Source organism: Poecilia reticulata, chromosome 1, assembly GCF_904066995.2.
Source record: "Poecilia reticulata chromosome 1, P_reticulata-male-v2, whole genome shotgun sequence".
Classification (NCBI taxonomy): Eukaryota; Metazoa; Chordata; class Actinopteri; order Cyprinodontiformes; family Poeciliidae; genus Poecilia; species Poecilia reticulata.
This window is the reverse complement of record NC_088830.1, coordinates 27,782,308-27,804,090: the sequence shown is the minus strand read 5'-3', so window position 1 is coordinate 27,804,090 and position 21,783 is coordinate 27,782,308. Positions and strand designations below refer to the sequence as shown.

General features: G+C 39.4%; 1 protein-coding gene across 1 annotated transcript; it reads right to left on the bottom strand.

The window, feature by feature from the left end:
- Nucleotides 1-112: 112 nt before the first annotated feature.
- Nucleotides 113-20,669, bottom strand: gpr179 (G protein-coupled receptor 179). The gene is made up of 11 exons (XM_008418667.3): nucleotides 18,858-20,669; nucleotides 16,317-16,425; nucleotides 10,592-10,688; nucleotides 9,105-9,325; nucleotides 8,175-8,243; nucleotides 7,423-7,532; nucleotides 6,395-6,633; nucleotides 5,922-6,060; nucleotides 5,730-5,832; nucleotides 4,535-4,681; nucleotides 113-3,223 (listed from the first exon to the last, which is right to left on the bottom strand). The coding sequence occupies exons 1-11, from the start codon at nucleotides 19,751-19,753 to the stop codon at nucleotides 200-202; spliced, it is 5,154 nt and encodes a 1,717-aa protein (XP_008416889.2). The 5' UTR covers nucleotides 19,754-20,669; the 3' UTR covers nucleotides 113-199.
- Nucleotides 20,670-21,783: the final 1,114 nt, after the last annotated feature.

Here is a 21,783-nt window from a genome sequence, read left to right as displayed (position 1 = left end):
TAAAACAAGCTCCTATATCTTGCTCATAAGATACTTGTAAGTTAGGTTTGTCTTATTTCAAGTATACAGATATTTGCACTAGAAACTAGATGCAAAATACTTGGTAAAATATTGTGTTTTGCAGTGTATAGTTCAATATTAGGGTTGACCCTAACTCCTGCTAACTCAAATAGCAGAAAGTGTTTATTTCCTTTTGATTTCACAAATCGGGTGGGAAAACGAGAGCCTCAGCAGCACACTCTGCATCATCTTCCTCGTCCTCCTCTGGGATGTTCTCAGGCTCCCATGTAAAGACGTCTGTAGTGTTGTCTGTAAATGAGCCTGATGAGCTCCTGATGATGTCCCATGGACACAGAGCGTCACGCCGACCCAAAGCCAAGTTGGCTTTAGACTCATCCGTCTGCTCCGTGTCCATGTCTCCTGGAGTCTCATCTTCGAGAGTAATCTGGTTGTCCGTGACATCTGCGTCACTGTTGGTAGACAAAACATTTTCTGCAACAGTTGTGGGAACATTTACTTCATCTCCCCATTCTTTGTTACTGGATTGACAAACATCTTTGTCTTTAGTTTCTTCTGTCTCCCATGGGCAAACATCTGTCCGTGTGCTGTCTTGCTTTTTCAGCACTTTTGGTTCTTCTGTTTCCCATGGACACACATTTTCTCTAATGCTGTCCTGCTTTTTTAAGACATTAGATTCTTCGTTTTCCCACGGACAAACATTTTCTCTACTGCTATCTTGCCCTTTTGTAACTTTAGCGTCTTCTGTGTCCCAAGGACAAACATTTTCTCTAATGGTATCTTGCCCTTTTGTAACTTTAGCGTCTTCTGTGTCCCACGGACAAACATTTTCTCTAATGGTATCTTGGCCTTTTATAACTTTTGTGTCTTCTGTGTCCCATGGACAAACATCTGCCAAAGCATTGTCCTTGTTTTTGAGAATTTTTGGATCATCTGTCTCCCTTGGACAGACGTCTGCCCTACCACTGTCTTGCTTTCTTAACACTTTTGAGGGGCTTTGCAGCCCTTGAGACTCCATTTTGGACACTTCCTTTTTTTCACAAGACTCAGTCTCCCATGGACAAACATTCACCCTGTTGCTATCTGTCTCTTCAGATACATCAGGTTTGTCTTGATGGCCAGTTTCCCAGGGACACACATCTTTGTTCACAGTCATTTGCGAAGCAGAGTCTTTGTGTGAAGGTTCTTTGTCTCCCGCTTCCCATGGGCAAATATCTTCCATGGGATTAGGTGGATCAGGGAAATCCCATGGACAGCTTTCAGCTGCTTTGGACAGTTCTGTACTTGAATTCAGGGCAGGGGATGTTGTGTTGGGGGTTTTGGTAACTTTTATAACTTCTGTGGATGAACTGGGATAGATGGCAGATTTCATGACTTCATGTTGAAAAGGTACCATCAGCGTACCTTTGTTTCTTGCAGGATTTAGGTTTTCATATGTACTTTCATCCTTGTCCTGAACCTCCCAGGGACAAATATTTGCATATTCACTGTCTTGTCTTATTGAAATTTGGGGAGTTTCTACATTCTCCCAGGGACAAACGTCTACTTTAAAAGATTGAGTTTGTGGCTCTTTGGATGTCATAGAGTGCGGAGTGACTGGAATATCTTGTGATTCCCAAGGACATGCATCAACCCGAGTCTTCTCTTGTCCTCTCGAAGTCACTTGGTCTTGTGATTCCCATGGACAAACATTTGAGCGCTCCATCACCTGGGATTCCTGCGAACAGATGTTTGCTTTGATGCTCTGCTGCTTCTTTGGTCCTTCTCCTGGTTGTGCAGAACTTGTTCCATCCCCAAGACAAACATCTGTGTAAGATGCATTGACAGTTGGTCTGATTCGATTGCTGCCTCTCCGACGAGTTGAAGGGGTTCTTGAACTGCTTATGGTCTCCCAGGAACTTATGCTACTACGTTTGCTGCTCTGCCTTGATAGAAACACATGTTCGTGGCTGTCCTCTTTTTGAGAATCATCAGCGTCAGTAGGGGAGATGGTTGATCTTACAATCACAATCCTTCGTGGGCTTCTATCAGAGGAATCCGTAGAAGACAGCCTGACAGCATTCTGCTTCACAAGGCTGGGCTTTCCATCTGTTGTTGACATACTAAATTTCTGCAGTGACTTCTTGTCCATGCTTGGACGCCTACTGGATGATCCAGACACTGGTGTTGTGGAGGCACTCTCCTGGCTTTTTTGGGAATCCTCCCTGTTTAAATGTATCTCCTTACTGAATTTGCTACTGTCAACAGATGACATAAAAGATTTCACAGAGAGCCACTTATTAGTAGGGTTGCGGAAGGATAAGACTCGTTGATCCTTTGTCACTTTGGGTCTTGGTGTACCTGGTGCACTTGCAGACACAGTTACTGGGGTTTTAGGTGACACGCTGTCAGTTTGAAAGTTTTTGTCCATGGAAGGAGTCTTCTCAACAGGCGGCAAATGGTCCCAGGGACAAACAAGTGCTTGTGGGGAGGGTAACTCCTTTTCCTCACTGTCCTTTGAGCTTGCGTATGTAACATGCTTTGTGTTCTTGTCCCCTGATTGTTCTGGTTCCACCTCCCAGGGACAGACCTCAGCCTTGTCAAATGATTCAGACTGGAGGGCACTCCGCGTCTGATCGCTAATGGAAATGCTCTGCTTTGACTGCATTGCACTTCCACCAGATATCTTTGGGATGTTCTCTATGGAATGGGTGGTAGAGGAGCTTAGGCTCCAGGATTTATGAAGCCTTGTGTGATCAGGATGCAGCAGATTGGTATCGATTGTCAAGTTCAGAGCACTGGCGGACTTGCACACCGCAGGTGGAATATCCAGGGAATCTGTCTCAGATCGCTGGGAGGATCTCTTCACAGAATTGGCCCTTAATGTAGAGTCACGGAATGAGGAGCCTCTCTCTCTCACATAATGATGATCATTTTGGGACTTGCATATAAACGATGAATGGGATTTTATTGAACTTCTGTAACTGATACTTACAGAATCTGGTGCCATCCTAAACGAATCAGAGTGACTAATGCGGAAGGATCCATCCCTCTCTTCACGGCTGCACTGCCGACTTACAGTTTCTGGGAACTCAGCAATTTTTTTGATAAGCGATCTTCCCAGTGCACATCGAGAACTGCGCTTCTTTGAGAGATGAGGGTTGTTTGCTGTCATCTTCTTCACCTTGTGGACCTCTAACTGGGCATACAACTTCTTAAGCTCATCCTGATTCATGTGAAGAAAGCAGGAAATTGGTGTTGGGATTGAGCAGAAAGTTGAAACGACAGAGAGGAAAAGACAATGAAAGAAACAAATCAGAGGAAAGTCTAAATGTCATTTTTATGTCAGGAGAAAACATTGGGGTGTAATGAAGGAAAGGTGAACAAAGGTCATAAATTTGACTCAACATGCCTTCAACTAAACAGTGTCACATTTAGAGATCTTGGGATTTCCTCTACAATTGGTAAATTACAGTTTAAACCAAACATTTACATGCATGGTATAAAAACAAACATATGTTGTCCTTTTAAACTGTATGACTAACCTCTACCATTTTCCTGACAAGAGACCAGTGTTGCTGATTCAGATTTTGATTTCCATTTTGCGAATTTCCCCCTATTTCATATTACCTAACCCTTCAGTCTGAAATTCCGTTTGCACAGCAGGGAAATTTGATCCAATTTTGTTTGCCCATATGCAACTTTTGTCCCAAAAAGATCTAGTTTGTGCCACTTCATAAGTTGTACTCAATCAGATCTGATAGATTTTGCAACGTCTGCAGTCAGAATGGTCATGATGCATTTTTTCCAGCTTTTATGTCAATGATGTGAGACATGCATCAAAATTCTGCGCCAGAAGAAGTGAGACACTGTAAATCTGGGCGTAAACAACAGCTGCAGCTGGCAGTGCTTCCTTTTTTTCTTAGCTTCCTCTGTCTTGTTTTGATCTTCTGGCAACACTGTCGGATCGCACTGTTCAACAACTTCTACGTTCTTCTTTTGAGCATCCGGGTCTTTAACCATTCACACAAAAGTCTGAGTGTGGTAACATTTAATTAGCATGAAAAAAAAATCTGATTTTAGGATAATCAAATTTGAGTCTCAAGACTTGCTGTGTGAACGGTTTAGTCTCAACGAGACTATAGGTCTCCAAAAACAGTTAATTAATTTGCAAACTGTTTTCTGGCTTCTTCCTGTCTGAGCGGCCTTTCATTTGATATGGCTGTACTTTCCCATGCCGTTTATATTTGCATTCAACTGTTTGAACAGATGGCGCCTTCAGGCATTTGGAAATAATTATTCCTGATATTTTGCCTGATTTCCTTTGGCTGTACCAGGAGTTTGAGGTGTTGGCTTGAAACACCTGCATATGGATTCTTCTAATTAATCTTATTTGAATTAGAAGAAGGTACTCTTATCTAACCCTAAATGAAATAAGTTTAGTCTGATCTTAAAAAATGTCTTTTTGGGGTAAGCATCTCATTTTAACTGCATGCTGTAGTTTTAAAGCCTGGTGTGAGGGGACATGAGACTTTACCTGAAAATCATCTGGGTCCATACTGCGCTCGCTCCAAGCAGAACAAAAGCTGTTGTTGAGATAGGAGGCAGAACGTCGCAGATCCATTTCATCTTCATACACTTCTGCTGCTATCTCCTCTCTTCTGGCCTTAGACTCGTAAAAAAACTACAGAAGATGCACAAGTACATGGAAGAGTAACATATAAGAAAAACTGGTACTGAATAGAGATAACTTGAATATTTGGTTTGCCTATATTAAAGAAGCAGTGGAAACCCAAATAGAATAACAAAATGTGACTTTTGTATAATACATCCCTAACTGTATGTGGCTAAGTCAGAACAGAACTGGTTTTATTTTAACTGGTTTTACTACCACTGACTTCGAATTTCTGACTACTAAATTCAGCGACTATAAAAAAAATGTAGGGGTCACATTCAAAAAGGATTTAAAATTTTAACATATCACCAAAGTAGTCGAGTCTGGGTTTCACCAACTATGGTCACACTTTTAACTCTCACTTCCAGACGGGGAAACAATCAGCTTCACGTAAATTTTAGGAAAGGTTTTAAACTTATTAATTATCCCTAAAGCTCTTAACAGCCTTGCTCTCCATTGTGTATCCTAGTTATTGCACCAACTCAGTCAATATTTATTTACAGTTCCACAAACAAAGTACTTATGTTGGTTTGACCAAGCATTTTGGAGTCAGCTTTCACTAGATCTTTAATCTATAACCGAATTTGGCCATTTTAAATAAAAACTCAAGACTTTTTTTATTCAGGCAAGTTTTTAATACCTAAAAATGTAGTGGAACTTCTGGTTTTATTTTCCTTCTTTTATCTACCTTGTTTTTACCATGTTTTATGTTAAAACAGCAAACATGTTTAAGTTCCGTAACAAAAGTATGTTTTTATCTTTTGTAATCTTTTTTTTCCCCCCAGAAAAATCTCTTTGTTTTTATTTTTTCTTTAATTATGTAAAGCACCTTGAAATGCCTTGCTGCTGAAATGTGCTATACAAATAAAATTTGATTGATTGAAGTATTTTGTTCACCAATGTTGTGGATGTGTAAAGGGCTATATAAATAAATGATTGATTGGTTTAAGTATAAATGAGTATTTATTATCTCGGACCAAAATGTTTGAAGTTACATATCAGCTTTTGGTTTCCTAAGAAACTACAAAGCCATAAATTTAATGTAAAAGTTAAATACCTTTGGAACGAGGAGCAGCGTAAGGGTAACTGTGATGGTGACATGGGTGTGCATGAAGGACAGCAGCAGCATCCAGTCAGGATGCAGAGACTGAAAGGTGAACCTAATGCAAGATGGAAGCACATTATTAACGCTCGCTCAGCCCAGTTTGTACTTCAGAGTACACATGAAATCCTGAAAGGGTTGCATTACCGAAACAGGTGGAACATGGAGGAGAGCAGGAGCTCGTTGTGGATGGCGATGCCCATGTAGCGAGGCTCATGAAAGGCTGAGGGAACCGGCCTGACAGCGGTCCACAGGGAGCTGCCCCAACACAGGAACAGGAGCTCAGCTGAAGTAAAAAATGGACCAAATGAGTGATTAGTAAATTATAAATATTTATTTGCTGAGTCTATCACTACAGCCAGGTTTTCAGGCCTGATTGCTATTTTCTAGATCTGCAGCAAACTGTTTTCTGCTCTCCACCGTTACCTGATCTCAATGGGATGCGGTGGAACAACGTCTTGTGAAAGCAAAAGGCGTTCCAACCGGACCCACAACAAGGTGTATCTCGCAAAAGGTCAAATTTTTGGTAGGCTGCTTAGTTTGTATTCATTGCAGTTGAAATAAATAAGCAAATAGTCTGATAGAATTTATCAATAATCATGTCTTGTGCCCACACTCACCCACAGCCATCATGTAGTCCCAGCGGTCCAGGTAGCACAGGGTGAATCCCTGGCCGTCTGACGTTGTAGCAGTAACAACAACGGGGATGTTCCTGTCTCGGTTCTGGAGCACACCCACGGTCCACGCACACAGAAACCAGCTGACCGTCATCAGCATCACTCCCAGAATCCTCAGCAGGTGGAGGCTGGAGATGTAGGGCATTCTCTGGGCTGTCCGTGAGAGGAACACCTTCAGCACCCTGGTCAGGGAGAGAGGCAGTCAGTGTTGCACTGCACAGCTTCCTCTACTTGTTACCAAGAGGCAGGCAATGCTAGCTGGATGCTAAATGTTAAAGTAGGTGAGAACAACTTAAATCCCCCCTGAAGATGTAGAGAAAGTATTTGAAGGAAGGCATTCTATTTTTTCAGTTGAGATAAAGTCACACCCAAGTTAAGCGATCAACAGCCGGATTTTACTACTGGTAAAAACGGCGAAGAAGACGACAGGAAGTGGTTGGAAGATGACGGTTTGTTTCTGTTTTTTACGACTATGTGCAGCTAGCTTCTCCAGCGCTCTCACAGCATCGCACAGTTCATAAAAAGTTCTGTCATTCGAACGTGTTAAATCCAAAGCTCTTCTGTAAAATGGCCGACTACAGTTTCCCCAAAACACCGCTCAGTAGCCGCACCCAAGGATAAGAAGTGTGTTGCTCCAACGCCTGAATAAAACGCCGACATTTCCTCTGATGGCTGAGATGATGAGGACTAGCGCCATGACTGAATTATATGTGTCATGTAAATGTTTACATCTGTCGCCATAGTTATTTTAATGACTTATCGAGTGAATAAGCTTATTTATGTGTGATTTTAATTTAATTTCTTACTTAATAGAAACCCCGAGATTGTGATTCTTCGACATTAGCAGAATAGACAAGGATTTGCGCTATCAGTGGAAACGCAGCCAGTGTCTGTGGTCTATGGCAGAAGATTAGCCAGCTGCTAGCTAAATGTTGATATAACGTTTCTCTGGCGTTATATCAATTCCTTACCTGTACATTTTCAGTGTGATTGTGCCATAAACAACGGAGAAGCCAAGCATTCGGACCCAGCGCAGAAGAATACATCTGAACGTGCTCGGCTTGAAGTACAGAATGAAGACCTGCAGGGGGAGACAAACTCAACTCTGATACAAGTAATGTAGCATAAAGGTGTTGATCAAATGTTAGCAAAGTACGGCTACCTCAGGGAGCTGGGTAGAAGTGGCTGTTTGCGCTTTAACTTACGTACAGAGGCCAATATGTTAGCAAAGTAAGTCAAATGTTTTCATCAATGTAAATTATTTTTATTCATTTAGTTAGTTATTATCTCAGGTGAGTAGCGTAGCCAAATATTGTTCTCAAGTAAAAGTAGCAATACTTCAACATATTTCTACTCAAGTAAAAAGTAGCGAAAATGCTATAGTAGTTTGTGTAATAATTTATATTTAGTATTTCTGTATGGTGGCTTCTCTGTTTGTACCTCAAATGCTGCTTAGCTGTTAAATGCTGATCACTTGTTATTTTTAGAAATGACTGTAAGTAGTTCAGAAGGGCAGAGCGGCCAGCCCATTAACATGTTGACACGTTAAATCACTTCCCGTTAATGTGCCGCTCTGCACACACTGTCTCAGTCTGCAGGAACAATCCCTCATCAGCAGAGGCAGATGTTACCAAATGAACATAAACTCTGAGAAATCATCTATGACTGGAGCTGAGAAACGCACACGGTGTGTTTTGCATGAGGAACTTTACATCGTACTTACCGGGAAGTAAAGGAGCAGAGAGCCGAACAGGATGGTTTCCAGCAGCAGGAGACTGGAGGCGCGGATCCTCTGAAGGCAACGAGGCGAAGGGAGACGGAAAACAAAATGAAAAGATGAAGCACAGAGTGCTAAAACACAAAATCCTACCGAGTATTTCTGTTTAATTCCTAGTGCAAATATTTTACACCTGAAATGAGACAAAACTTGCAAGTAAGTTTTCAGCAAAATTAGGAGCTTGTTTTATGTAAATAAGTCCTTACTATTAATTTTAAAAAGTACTAGTTAAACTTGTATAACAAGACATTTTACCATGTTGTAAGTGAATTAATCTAGTACCTTTTCCTAAATATTAAGGAATTATTGACTTAAAACAAGCTCCTATATCTTACTGAAAAGTTGCTTAAAGGTTAATTTTATCTCACTTTTGTAGTCAAAGAAATGTACTCAGAAAACTAGACAAAAAATAATTGGTGAGATTTTGTATTTTGGCAGAGGATTTTAGTTTTAACCTTACAACCTACTTCACTAGCTGCTGCATATTCTCATACATTTAAAAATGTTTTATTTTACTGTAATTTGTTCATCTTATCCTGCATGTTTTAGTTATGCTATTCTGATGTACAGAGTAAATGTCCAGTAATCCGTAAACAATTTGTGGAAAATTTGAACTTTGACATATTACACAAAGACATGATGGCATTATTCACCTCAAAAACACAAAATCTCACCAAGTATTTCTGTCTAGGTTCTAGTATAAATATCTTAGTACACTTGAAATAAGACAATATTTACTTACAAGTAATTTTTCAGCTTGTTTTAAGTCAATAATTTATAATAATTCCTTGATATTGATGAAAAAGTACTAATTATAATCTGCCAGTGGAACAAATTAATATAATTTGCCCTGACTCACTAAGGCATGTGACTCACCCGGTTTTGACGGTGCTGATAGGACACCAGCATGCTGACAAAGACGAGAAACATGAAGACTCCCTGCAGGGCCAGCACCCCGGCCCTGAGGAGCTTGTCCTCCTGCACCCAGCAGGGGGTGCTGTCCTGACAGCTCTTACAGCCGGGCCAGCATGGGAGACAGATGGGCATGTTCGGGTAACACGTAACGCTGCTTTCGCTGCCATTTATAGGGTCTCCATCTGCAAAACAAACCTATGCATCTGCACCACCTACGCGAAGCCATGTGCAACCTGCAGCTCTCGCATGCACCGGTGAAAGAAATCATGTCTGTAAAGCTTTTTCTCTACCTGTCCTGAAAATGATAAAAAATGTGAAAGAGATAGATGCACACACACATTATTTGCGTCATGTTGCTTAAAACCTAATTTATATTTTCTTTCTTCACATTTTTCAAATGATATATAGTTTTTCTTGTCTTCTGTTTAAAGCTGCAGCATGTAGGGTTTATTTAAAAAATTTTTTAAATATCAGTTAAAAATGTCACCATGTTGTCAGTTTAATATGAGACAGATAATCTGTGAAAATATCGACCTCCTCCATAAGCTACTATTGCTGTCTGAGTAAATGCACTGCTACCGACAGAAAACTGTCACGGCATGGTGACAGTGAGGCTACGCGCATTCGTACCCATAGCAACTGACTGACAGCAGCTCCACTAGTGAATCAGGATTCAACACCAAGAAGCAGCAAACATTTCCCACAGAAAGAACAGAACATCCAGTCTGTTACAGTATTATGTTTTCAGGGTTGATATTTATTTTGCAACTATGTACACAGCAGTGGTAGATTAGCTAATTTAAACACCTCTTAATTTAAACTGATCCAGAACTCACCAAATCCCACAGCACATCTACATGCTAAGACTGTCATAGTCGAGCTACCATAAGTGACTTCCCTCCCTCTCTTGCTATTGTTTAATGAAAACTTTTTAACTGGTTGTTGTAGTCTTGACAATTAATAGCAAAGCACTCCATCCATTTTTCTTTTACATATCAGGCGTATAATTAAGGTTTAGAGTGATATTTTGACAACTTGACAGCTAAAACCAATGGTAGTGATTGTTGATGAACCGTTTTTTTGCCCTCAAGCAGGAAAGCTGGGGGCAGGATCTTCAGTGTGTGACGTCACGCTGCAATGTGTCTAGAGGCCAATGGCTGTAAAAATGTGATGTGTGTGTCACATTATGTAATTATACCAAGGGAAAACAGAATGTCATGTAACTAACTTGACGTTCCCAGAAACTTTCCTTAGTGACCCTGATGATTGCTGACCAGTCCAGGGTGAACCCCGACTAATCACGAACAAAAATCTTTGTCCACATTTTTAATAATCATAATTTTGTAATCACAAAAATAACAGAATAACATTAGTGTGTGCAGCGCTAAAGGCTGTAGCTTCTCTGATATTCATCTTGAAATTGGTTGATGGTTTCCTGGTTGACTTACCTGAATCCTCAGGAGAGATTTCCGGGTTGTAGTATCCCTCCTTGCAACGGCAGCAGTACTGACCGAATCGAAAGCCCTGGCCTGGAACCGGCACACACTGAAAGAGAGACACTGCTTTCACTCTTTAAGTTCATTTACTTTCAGGTTGTATGATTTTGTTATTCTGTGTGAGTTTGTGGTCATCTTAGGAAAATAAAGGAAAGATTGTCATATTTTGTTTGAGAGATAGAGTCCATCTGATCCAGGGGACCTGGCTATGTTGCAGATCTATTTATTGATCCAGATACGAAGACCCTGCTTTGATATATTTTTCTTCTTGCTTGTTTTCAACCTGTTTTTGCGTCCTATTGTAATTAATTATGTAATTTTACAAAAGATGATTTGTCTCATATTAACTGCCACAAGATGACATGGAAAAAACATATTTTTGTAAAAGGTGCATTCTCTGCAGCTTTAAATCTGTAGTTTAGTTTGCATTTCTCTTCAATACATTAACTTGTCATAATTTGATGGATTTTGGGAGGCAGAGTTTCAGGATATAAAACAGCTATGAAGTCAGATTATGGGGGAGTTAGATTAATGACACAGGAGCTTGAATCGATCACTTTGTTTACTGAACTCCAACTGAAAACAATAGTAGCACCAGAACCCATGCAAACTTCATGCAGAAAGACCCCAGGCCGGGAATCAAACCCAGAACCTTCTTGCTGCAAGGCAACAGTGCTACCAACTGTGCCACTGTGCAGCCGCACCAGAATCATGTATTTTTTAAATCAAGACATCCTGTAACCAAGTTATGAGTGGCGCCCCCTGGTGGTCCGCCACAAGATTATTGATAATTAATCAAAAATATAATCTGAACCAAGAGTGACCAGCTAATTTTCATTTTGGGCCATGAAAAGATAATAAATGTCCTGAAATGTCCTTAAATATGAACAAATAACTATCTCTGTATTCAATAAATACTTCTTAAATTTAAATAATACTGAACATCTTTTCACGTTGATTTAAATAGGCAGAACACAGATAAAAACTGCTTTGATTTCATTGCTAAAATAAAACATAACTGCTATCTCAAAGGTTCTCTAGACTCTTGAGGACTACTTAAAAAGCTGAAGCAGGCAGGATTTGGCCCTCGGACCTTGAGTTTGACACATGACCTACACAAAAGCAAAGACATTGGAGTACCTCTGGTTAAAAATAAAGAGGATGTGAGACAGCAGCACATTTATTCTGCACAGTGAAGCCAACAGGAGCTGACTGAATGAAGGTTAAACTCAGGGTCACGATACTCAGTCTCATTTTACTTCTCTCTTATGCTAGCATCAATTTAGCCAGTCAGGACACAGACACTAGTACACACTCACACACACACTTGCTTAGATGCTGTGTGTGTTAATCTAAGCTAAAAGCTAAATGGACACATAATGCCTCAACCGAGAGTATTATCTTTTTTTTTTTTTTTAGAGAAATCCTGTTCTCCAGCCTAGACAAACACACAAACACACACTGACTGCAGGGATATTCAAACTCACAGCCTCTTTATTGAATGCTCAAAGACCTAATGGCACTAGTTGACCATTAATGTAGCATGGATTATGCGCAGCAGTCATCTTGATTCTCTCCATGGCCACATCTACATTCAAATCTATTCCTCTGGCATGTTTAAGTAGAAATAACCAAAGCTTTACAACTTCATGTCTGCTCAAAAGCCATTTTATTGTTTACTACAGTGTTTGTAGTAGTAGCATTAGCTCTGACCTCAAAAGCCTTTGGCTTGATTACGTTGTATATTCAGTTAAACTCGGATATATTACATACACTGTATAAATATACAGTATAATATTGCTTCCTCTCTGTCTATTAAAGCAGACCAAACCTCTCCTGTTATGGGTCAGTTGTTATGGGTCATCAAAACTGTTTCTATTATCTAAATGTCACAATAGTCAGAGTGACATAAGCTTTTAGTGGTTTTAAAACCTTATTGCAGATGTGAACTTCGCCTGTATTAGTTTAGTAATTCTTCAAATTAGTTTTGTTTCGTCAACAAGTCATTTTCTCCTGACTTCCCGGGTGGAGGTTACCATAGAAACCAGTAACGACTGGCCCCTCCCCCTTTTTCTGTTGCCTGCTGTAACTCTGTGTTTTCTTGCCAGTGATATATTTTAACATATATTTTAGATAAATTTAGTTAGCAGGCCTGATGTTAACCACCATCTTGATTTTCTCTCTCCTTAGATTAGAATAAATAGAAAGTCTGTCTTTTGTGAAGTCATCCTAATGGACCTGAGACAAACAGAGATTATTACACATACACTAATAAGATTACTATCCCTTTAGCTATTTTTTGTATCTTAAATGCAAAATCCATTTATGTATTATACAGTTTTTGCTTCATTGCTGCTCTGAATATGTTGTTTTTTCATTAAATTGTCTTTGAGACTATTTACTCCGGTTAATGATTAATTGATTACTAAATTAGTTGATTATTATTTCAATAACTGATTCATCATGATTAATCTGATCAATCATTTCAGCCCTTGTTTCCAGATGCCTGATGGTGCCACATTCATCTGTTTATATAGTATAAACAGCATTTCAATGTCCAGCTCTGTGTTTCAGAGATAAATGAGTCAGAAAATGCCTTTGGTCAGTGAAACCAGTCCTGTACCAACATGGGCTGGAAGGTTGCTCAGCAAAGAAAAAAACAAATACTCCAACAGAAACATCAAAAGCCAGATTAGATATATTAATGCAGACAGGGACCATTGCCTTTATTGTCCTGTGGTCTGATTAAACTACAGCTGAAGTGTGAGGCAACATTCAATGTCTCAAGACCTGCCAGAAAGTTTCAAATTGAGCACAAATGGACCTTATAAATGAAAAAGGTCCCACATAGGCTAATATGTATCACCAACATATTAGAAAGTGGCTTAAAGCCCTCATGTCAATCCCAACAAAATAATAAAGTGTGTCTGAGCAAAAAGGCCATCAAACTTAACTCAGTTACAGCAGTTCAGTGAGAAGAAATGGGCCAAAATTACAGCAAACTATTTTGAGAAGCTTGTTGAAGAGTATGCAAACATTTGACCCAAATCATACAATTTAAATGTGACCTATGATGCTTCCTTGAAGAGGATAGGATAGGTCTATGGGTTACACAAAACATGTTTGTTAGATTTTTTGTACAAAATCATTCTTAGATAATGAGATTTTAGTCTGATCAGTTCTGCCTACTTTGAGCTGCTTTAGGGTCTCTGTCACTTCAAATCCAAATAAGCTGCTGAAAATGGTTGCAAACAGATGTGCAATTACACAACTCTACAGCTTTGAAAATCAGAAGTGGAGCCTCCTGTACAACCAACAAGAATGTATCAAGTGGTTTAGGGTTAGGGGCTAGCTAGATAATTCAAGCATCAATGGATTGTATCAATCATCAAGATGATGCTGCTTTAGGAATAAAAAAAGGTTTTTCTGAGTTTCCTTTCTGTATATCCAGAAAAGAATGGGATGTAATGGGATGTTTCTTCATATTTTATGTAATTCCTCTATATATATCAAGGCTTCACCTAAACCTTCAAAACCAGGTGATGTTCTCAAATTATAAGCAGCATTTTGGCATTGAAAAAAGCATTGAGATGAAGAACAGGACAGTCCATATTCCAGTCAGTAAAGTAGAAGTCTCAAAGACTGAATCAGGATGGGAAACTGGTGCCATGAGGTGTCAGAGGATTTTTCGAATGCTCTTCCCTTGGGCTTAGACCTCTATGAAAGAGGAAGTATGTCAGTGTGCTAGATTATGGCTATAATCCATCAGATCATCCTGCTGCCCGCCACCAACCCCATCCACTTTTAAATAGATGTCAACCTATCAGAGAGAAGGAAGCTGATACAGGGCTGTTTGGGCCAACAGCCAGCAGATGAGTGCATTTGTTAATAAAGTATGAGCAGAAGATAGACGATAAAACTTAAGCTGTGACTTTAAAAAAACAGTGTTTAAGCATTTATAATTGAAAGGAAATTAATCATAAAAGTAACCGACAGAATCAGGGATGGGAGTTTTTCCCAGGAAACCGTTTATTTTCTTGTCACCCCAGTATATCTTTTCAAGTGATTTTTAAGGACCTAAGAGTCTTTGAGATAAACAGAGGGCCTCTTTCCTAACACTGTATTTATTTACTGCTCCAGGCTAAGGCAGTTCACGAATAAATGGAAATAAAGTGGAAATTATAATACTATTTCTAAGGCTTTGGGAATCTAGTGAATCACAATGAGAGTCAATATCCATCAATGGAAAAATCATTAAGTCTAGTAAAAATGTAATAAATTCAAGTCGCAGGACAAAAATCAGTACATAGTTCTCACAAGTCTGAACCGGAAGTGATCCGCACCATTTTAGTAGGCAATGCATAGCAGACCCATGGCTTTGACGTCAACAATAAAGAGAAATATGTGGACCAACGTACGAGAGAAAGATACATTAACAAAATCGCTGCTGTCGGTATCGACCGTGTGAGACGCAGAGTGAAAATATGTCAGACGACGTGGGCAAGCTGCCTTCGATCTCATACGACGACGTAGTTGACTGTGAACACGAAAAGTGCGTACATGGAGGAGCTTTGCAGCCTGAAACCTATGGATGTATACAATTAATGTTTCAGGGGATCTGTAAAGGACGTACGAACTCTTCGTGTGTATAAAAAGGTTCTGGTGACTGGCAGAGTAAGTAGCCACATGTAGAAACCCACGTAGGCTACGTGACAGACTGAGCTTGCAGTTAAAAGCTACATTAGCTAAGCTAATTTTGCTAGTTTGGTAGTAAATACTACAGTAAATATCACTGATATTTATCTTGGTATTACACAGAGATGGGTAGTGTACTCAAAAATTGTAGTCGAGTAATAAGTTTTACTGTATTTATATTATTGATTAGTTAGGAAGGAGGGGAGAGCTAGTTCTTGTGGCTTGTTTATTGTTGTCATAGCAACAGCCTGCCAAGGTTTTTGTCAATTAAAAGTTCGTGGACATCATCCTGATGCTGTTACATACTAGAAAGCTTTGACAGCCAAGGTTAGTGAGGGTAGGATGGCGTATTAGGGCCATTGTAGGTAGAAAAAAAGGAGTAAATTTCTGCCAAAAAAATTTCAGTCCTTTTTGAGAAAAAAATGTCTGAATTTCTGAGTTTGAAAGTTGAAAATTTGCTTGAAAAAACTCTCAGGTTTTTAGATTGATCCAAGAATTTTTCTAGGAAAAAACTTCTGAGTTAAAAAAAAAAATCTAAACATTTTCACTTTTGAGACTAAGAACACTTTCAAAACTCAAAGATTTTGGTGGACTTTTTTCAGGCAAATTTTTGACTTTATAAGCCCAGAATTTCTTTTTTTTGGGGGGGGGGGGGGGGGGGGGGGAATTTCTACTTTTAATTAAAAAATTCTTACTGGACAAAATGTCCAGTAAGGTTCCTACAAAAGGTGTCCTACAAAATACTGCAATTTTCAATTTGACCTTCATCAATTGCAGTACTGCACACATTGATATTACAATGATGGTTGCTATTCAAAATACTACGCTTCAATAACATTGAATTTTATCATAACTTCTTAACATTGATATTAAACAAGCCACCCAACACCAGGTCAACTGGATGGGCTAATTCTTAATCAACTAAAGAAAGAAAGTACAAAATAATTGTCTGTCTTGTTGAGATAATTTCTCCTTTGTTTACCTCCATGCTGGTGCGATTGCACTGGTGAGTATCAGCAAACCAGCTGTCACCTGTTGCACACTGATCCAAGTCGATGTCCTGAATGTTCACATCCACACGTACAACACCTCTGAAACACAAAACATGGCCAACAATATGATTAAAGATAATGCAGCTTCAGTCATCAATTCTTAACTGTTTTCTTGATTCAACCATGCCAATTAATTGCTCCTCCAGAAAGTAAGATCTCATTCCCCAAGAAATAAAAGAAACTAATGAGAAATATAAATATTTATTTTTATTTCTTAGTTTGTTGCTTATCCTAAAATTACATTTTTAAAGACAAACTATCAGTTTTTACTCTCAGAAAAGCAAGCAAAAACAGTTTGCTTACTATTTTTGCAAAGGGCAGAATGTAAAATCTGGCAGCAATGGCCTGGTTACATGTTTGCACCCTGAAACTAACTGATTGTTGAAGCACATTTTCATTAAGCTGCTTTTAGTACTTGATTCTTTTCAGCTTTGTTGTTAGGTACAATTTATAACGTACGAACTCCGTTTGCCTTCAGAATGGCCTTCAATGTTTGTGGCATAGATTCAAGTAGGTGTCAGAAATGTTCTTCTGAGATTTTGGTCCATATAGCATAACACAAGCTGTGTTACCAATAACCATATAATACATTTTCTTAATGGACATACAACAATTAAAAAATTAGTATTAAAAAAAATTATTAAAGAAAATGTTTAACCTAGGATAAGGTGGGTTTTCAGCCATATCAAAACACTTTTTTCAAGTCATGTGATCAACAGTTGGATCTTACTACTGGCGAAAACAAAGAAGAACAAGACAACGGGAAGTGGTTGGAGGATTATTGTTTTTGGTTGGGGGTTTTTTGGACATTGTGCAGCTGACTCCACCAGAGCTCTCGCAGATTTGCACAGTTTATAAAAAGTTGTGTCATTCCAACATGTTGAATCCACTGCTCTTCCGTAAAATCATAGACTAAAATTTCCCCAAACTGCCTGAATAAGACGCCAAAGTTTCCTCTGAGATGATGAACACTATCGACTTGGCTCAATTATGAATATCTTTAACTGTTTGCATCTGTTATTTCCATTGTTTTTAGTGGTTTATTGTGTGAACAAGCTTATTCATGTGTGATTTTAATTTAATGGAAACACCGCATTTGCGAAATTGTGTTTTTTCGACATATAGAATATAAACAAAGATTTGCACACATTTGTAAAGGAAACACCTCTGCAGTTGCTACAGATTTGTCAGCTGCACATCCATGATGGGAATCTTCACCACATCCCAGTGATCAGCAATAATACTTAGGTAGTGTGTGGTGTTTACATTGGTATTGAGCGAGTGCAAGAGTGCCAAGAAAATAAACCACCGCACCATTATGTCACCACAGCCAGTCTGGACTGTCGACACAGACAGGATGGATCCATGATTTCATGTTGTTTACACCAAACTCTGACCCTACTATCTGAATGATGCAGTTGAAATGGAAACTCATTTGGTTAATCTGTGTGGATTCACTCTTATAGTTTCCTGTTTTTATCTGATAGCATTGCAGCCAGGTGTGGCCTTCTTCTGTTGTTCTTCTCCAAGGTTTAATCAATCTGAGAAGGTATTTTGCATACCTTAGTTGTAACAAGTGGCTGTTTGACAGGTCATCTTAAGTCAATCTGTTCTCCTATTGCCTTTTACACCAACAAATTCACACAACTGCTGGTCACTTCATATTTTCTCAATTCAAGACCAAAGTCACTTCCATCCCCTTTCTTCTTTAAACTGTCTTCACCAAAAGTGTCTTACTGAGAGGTGGACAGAGTACCCAAAAATTGCACTAAAAGTAAGAGTAGCAAAAAACGTATTTGGCAAAAGTACTGAGAAACTGATCAAATTATCAAGTATTTAATATTTAAAAACTACATAATCAGATGGACCAAAAATATAAAGTTAAGTGGAAATTTTGGTATTTTAAGAACCAAAGTGACAACAATTCATATAAATGACAAAAAAAATAACAAAACCAGGAGAAAAAAATTCTAAATGACTTTCTGTCAATACAAAACTTATGAAACTTTATCCGAAATTGCAGGTGTGTGTTTGTGTCTGGTGAGTTTCTGGTTGAAACATGTTAGTTTTTCATTCAGTGAGCAGAGAATCCAGAAATTTCACTCAAGTAAGATTAGAAATACTTCATAGTAAATTTACTCAATTAAAAGTAAAATGTACAGTCTAGTAAAAATATTCCTATTAGGATTTCTTTTCCCAAAAGATTATTCAAGTAAATGTAATTGAATAAAGTAACTAGTTACTACCCAACTCTGGCCTCTATCCAAATAGCAACTTTGTTAATACAAAGTTTTGTGTATTTTTTTTGTGCTTGTATTAACAAGCAATTGATCAGATATATCTTATCAAAACTTTTTGAAGCAGTTTTTATCATATTCTCATTTTTAAATCACAAAAACCAGGCCTTTTACAATGGATGTGTTCACTTTTGAGGTTAGCACCCATAATGTTGAGAGTGAAGAGATACTGACCTGAACTCTGGTGTCAGGTCTGGCTTCAGTCCGTAGAAGGAGGTAGACAGGGTGAGAATCCATCCAGGCTCAAAATACCCGTCCTTACAGTCCAGAAACGGGGCACTGGCATACTGAACCCCGGTTCGGTTGGTCACGTAGCTGTCACCCTGTCCCCACTTTGGCGTATCTAATGTGGTGAGGTCATTGAGGAGAACACGCTTGGACAGGGAAGCTGTTGGTTGGCCGGACTCTGGGAACTTCAGTTTTCTAAACCAGCTGTCATCTGGGGCAGGAGATGGAGGGTGGAGACTCTCCCAGGCTTTGGATATGTCCTGAAGGAGGATGGCCTGCTGTTTGCCAGTTGGGTTGCGAGTTGCGCGAAGAACCAGCTGTGGCACCGGAGCAGAGGGGTCAGCGTCAAAGGTGAGCAAAGCCCGCTGAATAAGCAAGTCTGCCTCCAAAAGGGAACGGACTAGAGCATGGTACCACTCCATATCCTCATCCACTGTGCTCTCCCGAAGGTCGCTGGCCTGGAACACCATGTTGAGAAAGTTGGCGGTGTTAGCCAGCGCATCCTGAGCTGGTTGGAGTGGGGCGTTGAAGTTACTCGGCAGAGATCCGGTCAGTGCCTTGGTGCTGTATGCCCGCGAGCAACGAGCCATATTCAAAGTGGAAGGGTCTCCGGTGTACAAAAAGGTCTCTGCTGGTGACCAGTCATCCTCCACCTCGGTGGGCACCTCTGAAGGGATCTCACCAAACTCAGGAAGTTCTGTGGGGGATTCCTCTGAACTTCTTGTGGTGTTTGTGGAAAAATCAGAGCTGTTGGCCATCTCTCCGGACAATACTGCTGGTAATTTTGGAGTCACTTGCGATTTTAGGATGGGTGCAAGCAAAAGAATAAGCCAGATATTCATTCTGACTCAGTCTATAAGGGTAAAAAGGAACAAAGATGGCGTCAACAAGTGGAAATCTGTGATCTTTTTGAAGGATCTTTTAGGAAAAATGCCTCATTTCACAGGTGTCTTGGAGGATTTTGCTGCGCAGTATGCAACAATCTTGCTATCATTTAGTGTAAACAACTCCACGCGTGTGAAGTAAAGTCCCACAAGGTTTCACTTATCCCTTCTTTGAAGAACATTTAAGCAAGCAGTGTTCTGTAGTCGGTGACAGATGAAGAGAAGAACCGCCATATTTCTTCATAGTCCACCAGGTTTCTCCAACTTTTATTGTTCCATAGTTGTTGACAAGAAACAAATGCAGTCTGCTCTTAAATATAACAATAAAAATTAAAATGGCTCCCAAAAATCAAAGCAACATGTCGATACGAAGAGATGAAACGTAAGCAGATTTCTGTTGTTTTCCTCGACTCCTCTCGCTCCAGAGCTTCCAGCTCAACTGACAGAAACTTGAAAAGCTTGTTCACCCCCTCCCCGACTCGCTCTTCTCGCTCACCCCTCCTCCATATTGATGGGGCTGCTTACCAGCGCTGAAAGGTGATGAGAGTGGTCCATCTGTTGAGTGTGTGTGGCTTCGGAGAGAGGAGAGGATGATTCGGTCGGTCAGAGATGAGTGTTGGGCTAAGCTGTGCTGCATTTGGGCATCCATCAAAAATCACCCTGCTGGATGGATGGATGGATGGATGGCTGGATGGATGGATTAACCCCTCCTACAGGAGAGTGGATGGGCTTTTTACTGCTTTCTGTCTCTCTTCTAAAGCAGATCAAATGTGGAGTGTTTAGACATTTTATGAATGCAATTGTAGAAACCAAACAGGAGCTTTGCAATCAGGGAATCCCCTGCCAATGTGCTGGCTACACATCTGTGTGCATGTAAAGATGTTCCTAACAAAGCACTTTTTAAAAATTGTTCTGCAAAAAACACAAAATCTTACCAAGACTTTTCTTTGGTTTCTAGTGTAAATATCTTTGTGCACTTGAAATAGGACAAAACCAACTTACAGGTGACTTACAAGTAAGATATTGAGCTTGTTTTAAGGCATCAGTAAGGAATTATTGACATAAATAAGCTCCTATATCTTGCTGAAAAGTTACTTGTAAATTGTTTTGTATTTCTGTGTGTAGAAAGACATTTGTATTAAAAATTGGATAAAAACATTTAGGCAAAATTTAGTGTTTTTGAGGTGTAAAACTGGTCTCAACCCACAGCCAGGAGATATTGACAGCTTTTCAGTTAAATATATGGAAATGCGACAGACTGGCGACCTGTCCAGGGTGACCCCACCTCTCGCCCCGAACGTTAGCTGGAGAGGCACCAGCAGAGGTGTGACCAAGTCACTGTGTTGCAAGTCTCAAGTAAGTCTCAAGTCTCTGTCCTCAAGTCCGAGTCAAGTCTCAAGTAAAAACGGTCAAGTCAAGACAGGCAAAAGTCGAGTCAAGTCTCAAGTCAGGAACCTTTAATTTCAAGTAATTTCGAGTCATTTTTATTTAATTTTTTTTATAATTTGCAATTATACATAAAATTCAAATAATAGACCATTTGTTCCTTTTAAAATCTGTATCTCAAATGATAGAACATGTGCAGCTGAACACAAAGTATAAAAAACATTTTTAAATTGGATCTCTTTATTGCGCAGTTCTGTTAAACTTGATATCAAAAAATAAAATAAGTATATATGAAGTTATCACAAGTAAACTCAGGAAAGTCTGGTGCATTTATTTTTCTGCTTTTATTTCTAAATATGTTAGTTTCAGTCCTCCGTAAATATGGGCCAGATATTCTAAACACAACATTTATTTGGGACAGTCACTGTATTTGGTGAAATAAACCACATGAAAAAATCAAAATCATTGCAAATAAAGTGGAGTGGTTTTGAATTTGGATGTGATGGTAAAATAAATATCTGTCAGGCCAAGTGGGTTAAATCTACAGCCAATTTCACATCTCAATATTGATAAAAACATGTTGTGTGAATCAAGCTGGTCAG